Source organism: Pseudophryne corroboree, chromosome 4 (genome assembly GCF_028390025.1).
Source record: "Pseudophryne corroboree isolate aPseCor3 chromosome 4, aPseCor3.hap2, whole genome shotgun sequence".
NCBI classification, from domain to species: domain Eukaryota; kingdom Metazoa; phylum Chordata; class Amphibia; order Anura; family Myobatrachidae; genus Pseudophryne; species Pseudophryne corroboree.
The window spans coordinates 668,208,265-668,225,847 of NC_086447.1; the positions used below are offsets into that span (position 1 = coordinate 668,208,265).

General features: G+C 46.6%; 1 protein-coding gene across 1 annotated transcript in view; it reads left to right on the plus strand.

Annotated features, from left to right (window-relative positions):
* Nucleotides 1–17,583, plus strand: part of IGF2R (insulin like growth factor 2 receptor) — a 490,127-nt gene that overhangs the window by 245,796 nt on the left and 226,748 nt on the right. The window contains exons 25-26 of the mRNA XM_063917832.1: nucleotides 366–547; nucleotides 14,217–14,304. Coding sequence (XP_063773902.1) covers nucleotides 366–547; nucleotides 14,217–14,304 — 270 coding nt within the window. The remainder of the gene's footprint in view (nucleotides 1–365; nucleotides 548–14,216; nucleotides 14,305–17,583) is intronic.

Genomic DNA, 17,583 nt, shown 5'->3' on the forward strand with positions numbered 1-17,583 from the left:
GTCACTTTCCCCTACCAGAAAAAACTGGTAGACTCTGGCTTTAGCGCCTGGGGCTTTTCAATTACACCTTCGGTGGTACATTACCCATCAACATGCATTACCCTACAGAATCCAGGATAAGTTCCTGGAGCATTAGGTTATCACGTTTGCGGCACCCGTGATCAGGGTTATTTAGCACTGGTTTCTGTTCAAGCCTCCCTCAAACTCGAACAAAAATCTACATTAAATGCAGCCAGCGGGTATAATTGAATAGCCCGGAAGATCAGTTAGCATGCAGTAATTAACCATGGATAATTTATTCAGGTCGTTAAACTGTGTAATGTCTGTTTTGTAGCTTGTCACCTAATTTGTATTGGTCTCTTTAGGGAATGCAGTGGGGTCCTGCATGAAGACTTCTGACAATAAAAGCATTAATCTCGGTGTCATCCAGATGAGCCCCCAGGCCCAGGCTGATGGTTCTCTCACCATCGTTTATATGAGTGGGGACAAATGTACAGATACGAAGCGTTACTCTACACGGATTAACTTTCAGTGTGACCACGTTTTGGTACGATTATCTCAGTAACCATGTAAACTAATGCAGCAAATAGTGTGTAATCTACCTATTAAGCATACTACCCCAATTAAGTTTTTATTGCTTTATAACACTGTCGTAGGTCTGAGCATGTCAGCAAAATTAAAATCCTTGCGTCAAAGTCCTACCTATTACATTTGCATCATCCCATAAAACACAAATGCTCCGTCTCTTTTTGAATGAGCGATAATAATGGCACATCAGGACTGTGTTTGGTACATGTCTCATAGTGTTTTATTTCCAAAACCAATAGTAATGCACTTATTAAAGTGTGCAAATGGCCTCTGACCCAATCATTATAACGTTGCACCCACTGTACACCTGTCTATATGTCATCCCTCTCTTTTGGGAGAAGATCAGCTCCAAACAATCAAGTTCAGGGGATCCAGCCATAAAAGTAAAGAAAAAATAGTGAACAGTAATATGTTTTAACAAAATATTTATCTAAAAACTAGTTTACATTTCAAGAAGTGTCCAGTAAGAAGAAAAAAACAAAATTTACTGTGTTTTATCTCTATTCCAAGCATCTTAAATTGGATGAAGCCTGGAATATTGATGAAACGCATTTGTTTTTCCTTGTTGGACACTACTTGAAATTTCTGGATTTCTTTATTATTTCTTGCATAGAAATTAGCATCTTATAGCAGGTTATCAAATAAACTGGTTTCCTTATTTATGAATCTATGCTTGTTTTATAAAATTTGGGTTGATTTTGCATCACACTATATTTGTGTTTTTACTCTTATGGTTGTATGCCACGACTGTTTGGAACTGATCTTCACCCAAAAGACTGGGTGTACATAAAGACGTGTACAAATGAGGGTAACTGTATCATGGTTTGACATATATATTGTATTTAAAATGTTTACGGACTGACCAGCTGGGAAAAACTTTGGCCCAGTTGGTCAGTTTATCAAATGTTGCTACAATTGAAACCAACATTCCCTGTTTATAAAAAATACAGTTTGGAATGATCACAATATGTGTGTGTATATATGTATGTATATATATATATATATATATATATGTGTATATATATATATATATATATATATGTGTGTGTATATATATATATATATATATATACATATTGTAAACGCTGACAAAGGTCCTCAGCTCCTCACAAAATGTTCCCAAATGGCCCTATCACTAACTGTGAGCTTCACCCTAGTCACTGGCCAGGTTTACTGGCATCGGTGTCCCAGACAAATGCCCCAGACAGGCGTTAGTGCCACGGCCACGAAAAATGGGTGTTTTCTCCGGCAGGGCCCACAGGTTATCCACAGGATAACAATGGAATATGATGGAGCGACAGCGGATTTGCACCAATCAGTCAAAGCTTTCCGGCCTCCTAGCATGCAATGGGCCCGTCCATATATCCCCGCCCCCTGGCTCAGGCAAATCAGTTTTTTGTTTGGTGCGGCAGGAGCCGGACCATGGTCAGAGGGCTGCTCTTTCTTTAGTAGCCTTAAGCTTTCTTATTTTATTTTTATAGTCTTACTGATTGTTTGAGTGATCTTTCTAAACAGCGTCTTATACGCATATTAGAAAGAGTCGCTCCAACAACTCTCCGCCGGGTCGTGACACCGCTTACCCATGAGTGCAGTGCTGTTTCGGCAGCAGTCTGTGTCGGATATATACTAGCAGGTCCATCAGACGTTACCAGGCTGTGGCCAGAGGCATCGGTTCCACTTAGAAGAGGAATATGGACACAGCTGCACTGTTTTGGGAAGGAGACTACCAAAGAGTAGCTGACGCGCCGCCACCACAGGTGCTCCAGCACTAGGCCTTAGGGATCATAGGCTCCAGTAATAGCATGAGGCAGCGATCCCTAGGGTTGATGTCAGCAGGGGGAGTCAGACGCTCTCCTGGTCACCCCTCCCCCCGGTTCATGACCAGTTTCCGTCGAGTCTCCCGCCATGAACTGTTTCCTCGCTTCCGTCTCCGACGCTACCACGAGGGGGCCCGGTCGCAGCGTAGGCAGCTGTGTGACCGGTGTGTCTGTGTTCACTGATTGCTACCACGAGGGGACCCGGTCGCACGAGGGGTCCGGTCGCAGCATAGGCGGCTGTGTTACCGGAGCGTCTGTGTTCACTAAGTTCAGGGAGCGGCAGTGTACACTAGTAGCACCTGGATCCACTCAGCGTTCGCTAACGTATGATCGATCTTGGAAGCGGGGTGAGTCTCCCTGTATCTCACTCTGAGTACGGGTAATACAGCACTAAATCTCTATCTACCTTTTGAGTACGAATAGTTAGATAAGTGCATATTGCATATGAGTCTGTGTACCATTACTGTTGTTTCTTTCGCATTGCGTCTGAATACGTTAGATCTGTTAAACATGATTCAGTAAATGTGTTCTCCTACATACTTTAAATATTATTGTAGTTGATGATGTACTCATATTGCTTATTATACTAATGTATAACATGTGACTGACTGCTAGTATAAGGCTGACTTTACTATATATTGTCAGTTTATTTTGCAGATCCTCAATGCTGGTGCATGAGTAGGGTCGAATGGATATCATTTTAAATAGAAAAGGTTAAAGTGATTACAGTCACAAAATTGTGTAGTACACTGTGGAAGTGCTGATTATTTATCATGTATTAAAGCGGCAGTGGTGAGGACACTCATATCATGTTTGTTTTGAAAAGCTGTATTATCCTCTTATGATCTGGTTTAGGATGGCTTGTATGCATAATGTTTTAGCTTAGCAAGGATACAAGGTGGATGCAGGTACAAGTGTATCCACCTTTGGCTATCTTTGCACAAGCTTTATCCAATAAGTTAAATGGGTAATCCCCCAAAAATCCTATACCAGGGACAGGGTTACACTATTAGCCCTTACACGCAGCAGCAGCTTCTCAGAACCAGTGGTAAGTAAACCTTCACCCTCACAGGCTACACATTGTATAGATTCATCAGAAGATGAAAGCCTAATTTATTCTACTTCATCATATGAAAAAGAGGTAGGTCTCAGCTCTGGAATATAGTTGAGTTAATTAAAGCAATAAAGCCATCTTATCCTTAGAGGATACAGCAGAGCCTGTGTTAAAAACCAAGGTACCTGTGTTTAAACATCCCAAAACCTGAGTTTCCAGGGTCAGATCAGCTGATGGAAATCATGGAAGAAGCTTGGGCTACGCCCAATAAAAATGTAGAATTCCTAAGAAATGGAATTCCTATGATCCGCTTCCAGCTGGGGATTGTTTAAAAAAGGTGAGGTGGCTCCCTAGAGTAGATACGAATAATCTACATTAGCTTTGCTTTCATCATCACAGATAGGAGAGTGGATGGGTTAAAAAACAAAACAAAACAAAAAAACATTTTTCCTGTCTGGGGCAGTCATGAGGCCAAGCCTTGGCTTCGGCTTGAATGACAAAGGCAGTGGTTGCCTGGGCTGATGCAATGGAAGGAGATTTTTCAGTAGAGCAAGAATCTCATATGGCTCATATAAAAAACTGCAATGTTCCAGGAAGCATTGGATATGGGCAAAATATTACTCCAGGGCATCAGCCCTAACTATTCCTGCTCGTAGAGCAGTTTATCTGGGTACGTGGAAGCTGATTCAGAATCTAGGAAGGTTTTGGAATCATTGTCTTTTTCTGAAAATATTATTTTTGGTAAGAATTGACAGATATTCTGCAGTCAGAAGCAGACTCCAAGAAGGTCAGGTTCCTTCCACATACAGTTCAAACCTAAAAGTTCTGCATTTCGGCCCTTTTTGGTATCTAGCAAGTCGGAGACTAGGAAAGCATTGGGCTACCAGAAGATCTACAGTGTTGGGCCTGGTTAGTACTCGGATGGGAGACCATCAGCGAATACCAGGTGCTGTAGATAAATTAAACCATCAGTCTGATGATGTGGGCTCCGTCTGAGAGAACCCAGGTTGGGGGGCAGACTTCCTCAGGTCACACAGATCTGACACGGTATCTCAAGTTATGCTTTTGCCTTCAGGACAGCCTGTCACGGCTAGAGTCGAGGGCCATGGCTTTGCAAGAAGCAGGTCATAAATTGCTTCGGTCAGGAATAGTCATTCCAGTTCCTCTGGCAAAAAAGGTTTTACTTCAATCTGGTTTGAGTCGGAAGCCAAATGGGTCATTTCGGCTTATGTTCTATCCTAAAATGCTGAACAAATGCATTTGGAAACATGGAATCGTTATGTTCCTTATGTGTGGCATGGAGCCAGGGGGTTTTATGGTATCCCTGGATACACAGGGTGCTTACCTACATGTTCCTAGACCACTGTCCATCAGTGTTATCCAAGGTTTGCTATCCTCCAGACAGCATTTTCAGTTCTAGGCCTTACCCTTTGGGTTAGCCGCAGTCCCCAAAGTATTTACCAGGTATATGGGGGTAATAACACCTTATCTCTGCCAGAAGGGTTTAAGGTTTTTTCCCCATACCTAGACGATCTTTTAATCCTGGCACAGTCACAGAGATTGCTCTTTGTCATCGTCAACAGCAATAACGTGTTTGCAGGGGCAAGTGACTCATAACTTGGGGAAAATCATCTCCAGTTTCGTCACATCGGATGACTCACTTGGGGGCTGTACTGGATCAGGTCTGCAGAGAGTAATTTTTTACCTCACAAGAAGATATCCAGGGTTCACTATAGGATTCAGGACTCGCCACACAGTCAAACGGTATCCATTCACGCAGCAATGCGGGGATGGGTTTGATGGTATCTGCGTCGACAGGAGGGAGTATGCACATTTCCACTCTAGGTCTCTGCAGCGTCTGATTTTTACCAAGTAGAATATACAGTCACACTACACTGGATATGCCCAGATTTCATCGGCTCATGGAAGATCAGCAGTGTGGGCCTCGTTGGTACCTGGAGGGACCAGCTGGGAATACAAGGTGTTGTAAATATTAGTGGATTGCATCAGATAATAAAGACGGTCTATGGTACTTACTTTTATCGTAAGAAGGTCATTAGCCTGGTGGCTACAGACATCCCAGCTGGACAAAGGAAAATCCTTTTGATAGATTGGGAAGATTCTGACATTAGGATCAGTGTCAGGAAGATTGTGTTCCCAAAGAGCTGTCTATCGATAAAGGTTGAAACCTCGGTCCATATACAGGGCACCAGTGTAGGCACCGGACAGTCTTCAGTGAAAACCAGTCCAATTCCGCTCGGACAAAGTGACGGCAGTAGTGTACCTCAACATCAGGGAGGAACTCTCAGCCGAAAAGTAATGAAGAAGGTAAGTCTCATACCTAAGTGGGCAGGACTTCATCATCCAACCTTATCCGCCGTTCTCATTCCGGGAATCCTAAACGGGTAAATGGACTTTCTCAAGTCGACACACCATTCACGGAAGTAAATGGGCGCTACACCCAGAGATCTCCGGACTCAAGCAAGAGGTGCTTGCTAGAGATATATCTCATAGCGTCTTAGTTGAACAACAAAGTGGTCACATACGGGTCAAGAACAAAGGATCCCAGGGCGATCGTTGTGGATGCCTTATTGGTGAGATAGGACCTTCATCTGGCGGATGGATTTTCCTCTAATTACCCTATTACCCAGGGTGGTGAGAAAGTTTAAACCGCAAGACCAGCAGAGAATGGCAATGGATGCTCTACTTCTGCTCCCTCAACGTTCAGACCTACTAACGCAGGGTCCTGGTTATCACAGACATGTGGATCGACTGTCTTTGACAGCGTGGCCATTGAAACCTCTATCCTGAGGTCAAGAGGATACTTTCAAACATTGTTCAGCGCAAGGAAACCTTCCTTAGCTCATATTTGTCACCAAATATGGCAAGCCTATATTCATGGGTGCAGTGAAAGAAAATCTACAGCCACACCACACTGGATATTCCCAAGATCACCAGATCTTGGAAGCTATGCAGTGAGGGGCCTGGTGAGTGCTTGGTTGAGAGACATCTGCGAATGCCAGGTGCTGTAGGTGATGGGACCCCAATTTTTTTTCAGAGTTCCCAGGGTCTTAGCATTCCTTCAAATAGTAATGGATGGCTTCCTTGAGAGAACAAGGGGCGGCATTGACTGTAGAGTTCCAAAAGTAAATGACCAACTTACAGGATGTGCATACTTTTTTCCAGGGTATGCTGTGCATTCAACCTTTGGCTGTTTCTCCTACAGTGCCGTGGGACTTGTTTAGTCCTGAAAGCCCTTCAAGTTGCCCCATTTGAACCACTTAATAATGTGGATTATAAATGGTTGACAGCTAAAGTGTCTTTTCTACTGACTAGGGCGTCAACTAGAAGAATATCAGACTTAGGGATATTGTCATATTGTTCCCCATTTCTGATTGTTTATCTAGATAAAGTAGTTCTCAGAACTAGATCTGGGTATCTTCCTAAGGTGATGACTAAGTACCACCTTAACAAAGAAAATGTTTTCCCGGCCTTTTAGGTTCCGGGCCTTTTCTTCGGGAGATGCATCGCTGGACGTGATCTGTGCATTTAAGGTTCTACGTAGATTGTACCAGTGTCATCAGAAAGGCATGTTCTCTCTACATTCTCTATGGATTTCACAAGAGAGGGATGGGCTGCTGGTAAGCATGGGCTGCTGGTAAGCAGACACTGGCAAGATGACTTCGGATGACGAAGCATATTCTCAAACTGATCTCCCTATTCCGGCTAATGTCTCTGTTCACTCTACTCATAGGGCTAAAACACACGAGCCGGCTTTTGCCGGCCGTGAAAAAGCCGGATGGCTTTTTACCATGCCGGCATTGTAATGAACAGTGTGAGGAGTAGTGTCCTTACACACTGCACGGCCCCGGCCCGGCTATCCACTGGAAGGTCCGGCTGCCGAGCTGGCTTTGCAGTCAGTGAACCGTGTGTGTGAAGGGGAGCTTTCGCACACAACGGTTTTTTTACAAGCCGTGTCTAATGATGCGCATGCGCACAGCATCACACACGGCTCAAAGCCGTGGTGTATGAGAGACTTTGCCGGTTTCTCGCGGATGGCAAAAAGCCGGCCAAAGTTTGTCCGGCCTTTTCCCATCCGGGAGAAACCGGCGCGTGTGTTACAGCCCATAAGGTAGGTCCTTCATGGGCAGCACAATGTTGTGCTTAAACAGAACAGGTGTGTAAGGCAGCCATATGGTCTTCCGTTTACACATTCATTTAGACTTTATGCCTTGGTTACCTTTGCCTCTCACGATGCTGAATTCGGGCAAAGGATTCTCCTGGGCATCAGGAGCGCCCCCACCACTAAACTGCTTTGGGAAATCCAATTGTTATCCTGTGGATAACCTATGGACCCTGCCGGAGAAATGTACGCTATGGTAAGAACTTACCGTTGATAACTGTATTTCTCTGACGTCCTAGTGGATGCTGGGAACTCCGTAAGGACCATGGGGAATAGCGGCTCCGCAGGAGACTAGGCACAACTAAAGAAAGCTTTTAGGTCACCTGGTGTGCACTGGCTCCTCCCACTATGACCCTCCTCCAAGCCTCAGTTAGTTAGATTTTGTGCCCGGCCGAGGTTGGATGCACACTAGGGGCTCTCCTGAGCTTCTAGAAAGAAAGTATATAATTAGGTTTTTTATTTTACAGTGAGACCTGCTGGCAACAGGCTCACTGCAGCGAGGGACTAAGGGGAGAAGAAGCGAACCTACCTGCTTGCAACTAGCTTGGGCTTCTTAGGCTACTGGACACCATTAGCTCCAGAGGGATCGACCGCAGGACCCGTCCTTGGTGTTCGTTCCCGGAGCCGCGCCGCCGTCCCCCTTACAGAGCCAGAAGCAAGAAGAGGTCCAGAAAATCGGCGGCAGAAGACATCAGTCTTCACCAAGGTAGCGCACAGCACTGCAGCTGTGCGCCATTGCTCCTCATACACACTTCACACTCCGGTCACTGAGGGTGCAGGGCGCTAGGGAGGGGCGCCCTGAGCAGCAATAAAAACACCTTAGCTGGCAAAAATACCACAATATATAGCCCCAGAGGCTATATATGTGATAAATACCCCTGCCAGAATCCATAAAAAAGCGGGAGAAAAGCCCGCAAAAAAGGGGCGGAGCTATCTCTCAGCACACTGGCGCCATTTTCTCTTCACAGTATAGCTGGAAGACAGCTCCCCAGGCTCTCCCCTGTAGCTTGCAGGCTCAAAGGGTTAAAAAGAGAGGGGGGGCACTAAATTTAGGCGCAATATTGTATATACAAGCAGCTATTGGGAAAAATTCACTCAATATAGTGTTAATCCCTAAATTATATAGCGCTCTGGTGTGTGCTGGCATACTCTCTCTCTGTCTCCCCAAAGGGCTGTGTGGGGTCCTGTCCTCAGTCAGAGCATTCCCTGTGTGTGTGCGGTGTGTCGGTACGGCTGTGTCGACACGTTTGATGAGGAGGCTTATGTGAGGCAGAACAGATGCCGATAAATGTGATGTCGCCCCCTGTGGGGCCGACACCAAAGTGGATGGATAGGTGGAAGGTAAAAACCGACAGTGTCAACTCCTTACATAAAAGGCTGGATGACGTAACAGCTATGGGACAGCCGGCTTCTCAGCCCGCGCCTGCCCAGGCGTCTCAAAGGCCATCAGGGGCTCAAAAACGCCCGCTCCCTCAGATGGCAGACACAGATGTCGACACGGAGTTTGACTCCAGTGTCGACGAGGTTGAGACATATACACAATCCACTAGGAACATCCGTTACATGATCCCGGCAATAAAAAATGTGTTACAGACATTAACCCAAGTACCACTAAAATAGGGTTTTATGTTTGGGGAGAAAAAGCAGGCAGTGTTTTGTTCCCCCATCAAATGAGTGAATGAAGTGTGAAAAAGTGTGGGTTCCCCCGATAAGAAACTGGTAATTTCTAAAAAGTTACTGATGGCGTACCCTTTCCCGCCAGAGGATAAGTTACGCTGTGAGATATCCCCTAGGGTGGATAAGGCGCTCACACGTTTGTCAAAAAAGGTGGCACTGCCGTCTTAGGATACGGCCACTTTGAAGGTACCTGCTGATAAAAAGCGGGAGGCTATCCTGAAGTCTGTATTTACACACTCAGGTACTAGACTGAGACCTGCAGATAGTGCTGCTGCAGCGTGGTCTGTGACCCTGTCAAACAGGGATACTATTTTGCGAACATATTAAAAGCGTTGTCTTATATATGAGGGATGCACAGAGGGATATTTTGCCGGCTGGCATCCAGAATTAATGCAATGTCCATTCTGTCAGGAGGGTATTAGAGACCCGACACTGGACAGGTGATGCTGACTTTAAAAGGCACATAGAGCCTTATAAGGGTGAGGAATTGTTTGGGGATGGTCTCTGGGACCTCGTATCCACAGCAACAGCTGGGAAGAAGAAATTTTACCTCAGGTTTCCTCACAGCCTAAGAAAGCACTGTATTATCAGGTACAGTCCTTTCGGCTTCAGAAAAGCAAGAAAAGGCGCTTCCTTTCTGCACAGAGACGAGGGAAGAGGGAAAAAGCTGCACCAGTCAGCCAGTTCCCAGAATCAAAATTCTTCCCCCGCTTCCTCTGAGTCCACCGCATGACGCGGGGGCTCCACAGGCGTAGCCAGGTACGGTGGGGGGCCGCCTCAAAAATGTCAGCGATGGTACAAGCTGGAATTCGAGGCATCTCCCCCCCGCCGTTTCCTCAAATCTGCCTTGCCGACAACTCCCTCAGGCAGGGAGGCTGTGCTAGAGGCAATTCACAAGCTGTATTCCCAGCAGGTGATAGTCAAGGTGCCCCTACTTCAACAAGGACGGGGTTACTATTCCACACTGTTTGTGGTACCGAAACCGGACGGTTCGGTGAGACCCATTTTAAATTTGAAATCCTTGAACACATACATAAAAAAATCCAAGTTCAAGATGGAATCGCTCAGGGCGGTTATTGCAAGCCTGGACGAGGGGGATTACATGGTATCCCTGGACATCAAGGATGCTTACCTGCATGTCCCCATTTACTATCCTCACCAGGAGTACCTCAGATTTGTGGTACAGGATTGCCATTACCAATTCCAGACGCTGCCGTTTGGACTCTCCACGGCACCGAGGGTGTTTACCAAGGTAATGGCGGAAATGATGATACTCCTTCGAAGAAAGGGAGTTTTAATTATCCCGTACTTGGACGATCTCCTAATAAAGGCGAGGTCCAAGGAGCAGTTGTTGGTGGGAGTAGCAATGTCTCAGGAGGTGCTACACCAGCACGGTTGGATTCTGAATATTCCAAAATCACAGCTGGTTCCGACGACACGTCTACTGTTCCTGGGTATGATTCTGGATACAGTCCAGAAAAAAGTGTTTCTCCCGGAGGAGAAAGCCAAGGAGCTGTCATCTCTAGTCAGAGACCTCCTGAAACCAAAACAGGTATAGGTGCATCACTGCACGCGGGTCCTGGGAAAGATGGTGGCTTCTTACGAAGCAATTCCTTTCGGCAGGTTCCATGCCAGAATCTTTCAGTGGGACCTGTTGGACCAATGGTACGGATCGCATCTTCAGATGCATCGCCTAATAACCCTGTCTCCAAGAACCAGGGTGTCTCTGCTGTGGTGGCTGCAGAGTGCTCATCTTCTAGAGGGCCGCAGATTCGGCATACAGGACTGGGTCCTGGTGACCACGGACGCCAGCCTTCGAGGCTGGGGGGCAGTCACACAGGGAAGAAACTTCCAAGGGCTGTGGTCGAGTCAGGAGACTTCCCTACACATATATATTCTGGAACTAAGGGCCATTTACAATGCCCTAAGTCAGGCAAAATCCCTGCTTCTGCACCAGCCGGTACTGATCCAGTCAGACAACATCACGGCAGTCGCCCATGTAAAGACAGGGCGGCACAAGAAGCAGGATAGCAATGGCTGAAGCCACAAGGATTCTCCGATGGGCGGAAAATCACGTACTAGCACTGTCAGCAGTGTTCATTCCGGGAGTGGACAACTGGGAAGCAGACTTTCTCAGCAGGCACGACCTCCACCCGGGAGAGTGGGGACTTCATCCAGAAGTCTTCACGCTGATTGTAAATCGATGGGAACGGCCACAGGTGGACATGATGGCGTCCCGCCTAAACAAAAAACTAGAGAGATATTGCGCCAGGGCAAGGGACCCTCAGGCGATAGCTGTGGACGCTCTAGTGACACCGTGGGTGTACCAGTCAGTTTGTGTTCCCTCCTCTGCCTCTCATACCAAGGGTACTGAGAATAATAAGAACACGAGGAGTAAGAACAATACTCGTGGTTCCGGATTGGCCAAGACAAGCGTGGTACCCGGAACTTCAAGAGATGATCTCAGAGGACCCATGGCCTCTGCCGCTCAGACAGGACCTGCTGCAGCAGGGGCCCTGTCTGTTCCAAGACTTACCGCGGCTGCGTTTGACGGCATGGCGGTTGAACACCGGATCCTGAAGAAAAAGGGCATTCCGGAGGAAGTTGCTGATTAAAGCCAGGAAAGATGTAACTGCAAAGCATTATCACCGCATATGGCGGAAGTATGTTGCTTGGTGTGAGGCCAAAAAGGCCCCAACAGAGGAATTTCAACTAGGTTGATTTCTGCATTTCCTACAAGCAGGAGTGACTATGGGCCTGAAATTAGGCTCCATTAAGGTACAGATCTCGGCTCTGTCGATTTTCTTCCAGAAAGAACTAGCTTCACTATCTGAAGTTCAGACGTTTGTGAAAGGAGTGCTGCATATTCAGCCCCCGTTTGTGCCTCCAGTGGCACCTTGGGATCTCAACGTGGTGTTGAGTTTCTTAAAATCACATTGGTTTGAGCCACTTAAAACCGTGGATCTAAAATATCTCACGTGGAAAGTGGTCATGTTATTGGCCTTGGCTTCAGCCAGGCGTGTGTCAGAATTGGCGGCTTTGTCATGTAAAAGCCCTTATCTGATTTTCCATATGGATAGGGCAGAATTGAGGACTCGTCCCCAGTTTCTCCCTAAGGTGGTATCAGCTTTTCACTTGAACCAACCTATTGTGGTGCCTGCGGCTACTAGGGACTTGGAGGTATCCAAGTTACTGGACGTAGTCAGGGCCTTGAAAATTTATGTTTCCAGGACGGCTAGAGTCAGGAGAACTGACTCGCTATTTATCCTGTATGCACCCAACAAACTGGGTGCTCCTGCTTCTAAGCAGACTATTGCTCGCTGGATTTGTAGCACAATTCAGCTGGCGCATTCTGCGGCTGGACTGCCGCATCCTAAATCAGTAAAAGCCCATTCCACAAGGAAGGTGGGCTCATCTTGGGCGGCTGCCCGAGGGGTCTTGGCTTTACAACTTTGCCGAGCTGCTACTTGGTCAGGGGCAAACACGTTTGCAAAATTCTACAAATTTGATACCCTGGCTGAGGAGGACCTTGAGTTCTCTCATTCGGTGCTGCTGAGTCATCCGCACTCTCCCGCCCGTTTGGGAGCTTTGGTATAATCCCCATGGTCCTTACGGAGTTCCCAGCATCCACTAGGACGTCAGAGAAAATAAGATTTTACTTACCGGTAAATCTATTTCTCGTAGTCCGTAGTGGATGCTGGGCGCCCATCCCAAGTGCGGATTGTCTGCAATACTTGTACATAGTTATTGTTAACTAAAGGGTTATTGTTGAGCCATCTGTTGAGAGGCTCAGTTGTTTTCATACTGTTAAACTGGGTATAGTATCACGAGTTATACGGTGTGATTGGTGTGGCTGGTAAGAGTCTTACCCGGGATTCAAAATCCTTCCTTATTATGTCAGCTCGTCCGGGCACATTGTCCTAACTGAGGCTTGGAGGAGGGTCATAGTGGGAGGAGCCAGTGCACACCTGGTGACCTAAAAGCTTTCTTTAGTTGTGCCCAGTCTCCTGCGGAGCCGCTATTCCCCATGGTCCTTACGGAGTTCCCAGCATCCACTACGGACTACGAGAAATAGATTTACCGGTAAGTAAAATCTTATTTTCTCCTAAGTCCACAGGTTCCACAGGTATCCCTGACGCACCTGATTTGAGGATCCTTTTTACTCAGTAACCTCTTCCTTCTTGTACGGAAGGGTGTGCATGTGTGTTCTCGCCTGATTAGGGTTCTACATGATGCTCCTGCCTTCTGCTTTGGAATACAACTGATTTGCCTGAGCCAGGGGGTGGGGATATATGGACGGGCCCGTTGCATGCTGGGAGGCCGGAAAGCTTTGACTGATTGGTGGAAATCCACTGTTGCTCCATCATATCCCATTGTTATACTGTGGAACCTGTGGACTTATGGTAAGAACTTACCGTTGATAACGGTATTTCTCCTAACGTATATTTTCGTGTTTTTTTCCCTCACCTCTATCCAATTAAATTTGTGCGAAAAACTTCCTTTTTTCGTGCGAGAATACATAGGTCCTTGGCTTTTCGTGGGACCTATGTATTTTAATGGCACTTATTGTAGATTATGCCCAATTAGTGCTGGCATTGGAGGATATGTGCCGACTTATCAAGACTAATTGGATAGCTCCTAGCGATACAATTATCCGTGGTTATTGACTACGCGTATTTGAATGACCCCCTCATAATCTGTCTGGCACAGCACAGCAGTGTAGCAATTTAGAAATGAATGCTGATATTAATAATAAACAAAACATTGTTGTAAAACAAAACAATATTTACAGTTTATGAATAATTTTAACTATTTTGTGTGTAATATTGTTTTTTCTAATGTATGTGCTACACAGCATTTCTTTACTAATAATTATACATTTTTTATATTCAATTAGGGATCCCCTGTGTTCCAAGAGCAAGATGACTGTGAATATGTCTTTCTGTGGAGGACGACTGAGGCCTGTCCTGTTGTCAGAGTAGAAGGTAGGCCAAAATGAAGGAGTGTTTATGGTTTCTATGCTGCATGTGGATAGTAAGAGCCATTCCATGCTTTCAGTTGTGGGACATGGGATCTTCAGCCCAGCAAATGTGTTGGCAGTAGCTGTACATGCAAAATATGGGCCATGCAAAGCGCAAAATGTTTATGTTGATGAGGTTACATAATATAATGTGTGTACGGGATCATAGCTACAATAATTAGAATATTCATTGTCAAAGAAGGAGTATTCTCTAAATTTCCTATGTATGTATAGTGCATACCCTTAAGTGACATTCATATATCGCACAAACAACCTCCACAATTGTCAGGCATGCATTGCAGAGAGAAATTCTCCAGTCCCCCATCCCTTCCCCTACAAACCCATACTTGCAAACTTGAATAGAGATAACATCCATTGCAAGCCCAATATTTCAATTAAAGAGCAGCCAAGAACTTGTAGATTGGTTACAGTGATGCACAGCATTTCTCTAGCATCCATAAGGGATATTGGGGAATCTAGTACGATGTGGTATAGACGTGGGCCAAAGGAGTCAGTGCACTTTAAATTTCTTCATCTGGGTATTCTGGCTCCTCCCCTCTATGCCCCCTCCCGCAAGCAGTTTAGAAAAAAGTGCCCTCAGGAGAGGATGCACATTTCTGAGCTCCAGAGAGTTTTCTTCAATTTATTTTCTCTGACGTCCTAAGTGGATGCTGGGGACTCCGTCAGGACCATGGGGATTAGCGGCTCCGCAGGAGACAGGGCACAAAAGTAAAAGCTTTAGGATCAGGTGGTGTGCACTGGCTCCTCCCCCTATGACCCTCCTCCAAGCCTCAGTTAGATTTTTGTCCCCGGCCGAGAAGGGTGCAATCTAGGTGGCTCTCCTAAAGAGCTGCTTAGAGTAAAAGTTTTTTAGGTTTTTTATTTTCAGTGAGTCCTGCTGGCAACAGGCTCACTGCTACGAGGGACTTAGGGGAGAGAAGTGAACTCACCTGCGTGCAGGATGGATTGGCTTCTTAGGCTACTGGACACCATTAGCTCCAGAGGGAGTCGGAACACAGGTCTCACCCTGGGGTTCGTCCCGGAGCCGCGCCGCCGACCCCCCTTGCAGATGCCGAAAAGTGAAGGTCCAGAAACGGCGACAGAAGACTCTTCAGTCTTCATAAGGTAGCGCACAGCACTGCAGCTGTGCGCCATTGTTGTCAGCACACTTCATAGCAGCGGTCACTGAGGGTGCAGGGCGCTGGGGGGGGGCGCCCTGGGCAGCAATGATAGTACCTTATTCTGGCTAAAAATACATCACATATAGCCCCTGGGGGCTATATGGATGTATTTAACCCCTGCCAGGTCTCAGAAAAACGGGAGAAGAAGCCCGCCGAAAAGGGGGCGGGGCCTATTCTCCTCAGCACACAGCGCCATTTTCCCTCACAGAAATGCTGGTGGGAAGGCTCCCAGGCTCTCCCCTGCACTGCACTACAGAAACAGGGTTAAAACAGAGAGGGGGGGCACTTATTTGGCGATATGTATATATATATATTAAAATGCTATAAGGGAAAAACACTTATATAAAGGTTGTCCCTGTATAATTATAGCGTTTTTGGTGTGTGCTGGCAAACTCTCCCTCTGTCTCCCCAAAGGGCTAGTGGGGTCCTGTCCTCTATCAGAGCATTCCCTGTGTGTGTGCTGTGTGTCGGTACGTGTGTGTCGACATGTATGAGGACGATGTTGGTGAGGAGGCGGAGAAATTGCCTGAAATGGTGATGTCACTCTCTAGGGAGTCGACACCGGAATGGATGGCTTATTTAAGGAATTACGTGATAATGTCAACACGCTGCAAGGTCGGTTGACGACATGAGACGGCCGGCAAACAAATTAGTACCTGTCCAGGCGTCTCAAACACCGTCAGGGGCTGTAAAACGCTCATTTACCTCAGTCGGTCGACACAGACACAGACACTGACTCCAGTGTCGACGGTGAAGAAACAAACGTATTTTCCTTTAGGGCCACACGTTACATGTTAAGGGCAATGAAGGAGGTGTTACATATTTCTGATACTACAAGTACCACAAGAAGGGTGTTATGTGGGGTGTGAAAAAACTACCTGTAGTTTTTCCTGAATCAGATAAATTAAATGAAGTGTGTGATGATGCGTGGGTTTCCCCCGATAGAAAATTATTGGCGGTATACCCTTTCCCGCCAGAAGTTAGGGCGCGTTGGGAAACACCCTTTAGGGTGGATAAGGCGCTCACACGCTTATCAAAACAAGTGGCGGTACCGTCTCCAGATAGGGCCGCCCTCAAGGAGCCAGCTGAGAGGCTGGAAAATTATCCTAAAAAGGTATATACACACATACTGGTGTTATACTGCGACCAGCGATCGCCTCAGCCTGGATGTGCAGCGCTGGGGTGGCTTGGTCGGATTCCCTGACTGAAAATATTGATACCCTTGACAGGGACAGTATTTTATTGACTATAGAGCATTTAAAGGATGCATTTCTATATATGCGAGATGCACAGAGGGATATTTGCACTCTGGCATCAAGAGTAAGTGCGATGTCCATATCTGCCAGAAGATGTTTATGGACACGACAGTGGTCAGGTGATGCAGATTCCAAACGGCACATGGAAGTATTGCCGTATAAAGGGGAGGAGTTATTTGGGGTCGGTCCATCGGATCTGGTGGCCTCTGCAACAGCTGGAAAATCCACCTTTTTTACCCCAAATCACATCTCAGCAGAAAAAGACACCGTCTTTTCAGCCTCAGTCCTTTCGTCCCCATAAGGGCAAGCGGGCAAAAGGCCAGTCATATCTGCCCAGGGATAGAGGAAAGGGAAGAAGACTGCAGCAGGCAGCCCATTCCCAGGAACAGAAGCCCTCCACAGCTTCTGCCAAGTCCTCAGCATGACGCTGGGGCCGTACAAGCGGACTCAAGTGCGGTGGGGGGTCGTCTCAAGAGTTTCAGCGCGTAGTGGGCTCACTCGCAAGTGGACCCCTGGATCCTACAAGTAGTATCCCAGGGGTACAGACTGGAGATTCGAGACGTCTCCCCCTCGCAGGCTCCTGATGTCTGCTTTACCAACGTCTTCCTCCGACAGGGAGGCAGTATTGGAAACAATTCACAAGCTGTATTCCCAGCAGGTGATAATCAAAGTACCCCTCCTACAACAAGGAAAGGGGTATTATTCCACACTATATTGTGGTACTGAAGCCAGACGGCTCGGTGAGACCTATTCTAAATGGGAAATCTTTGAACACTTACATACAAAGGTTCAAATCAAGATGGAGTC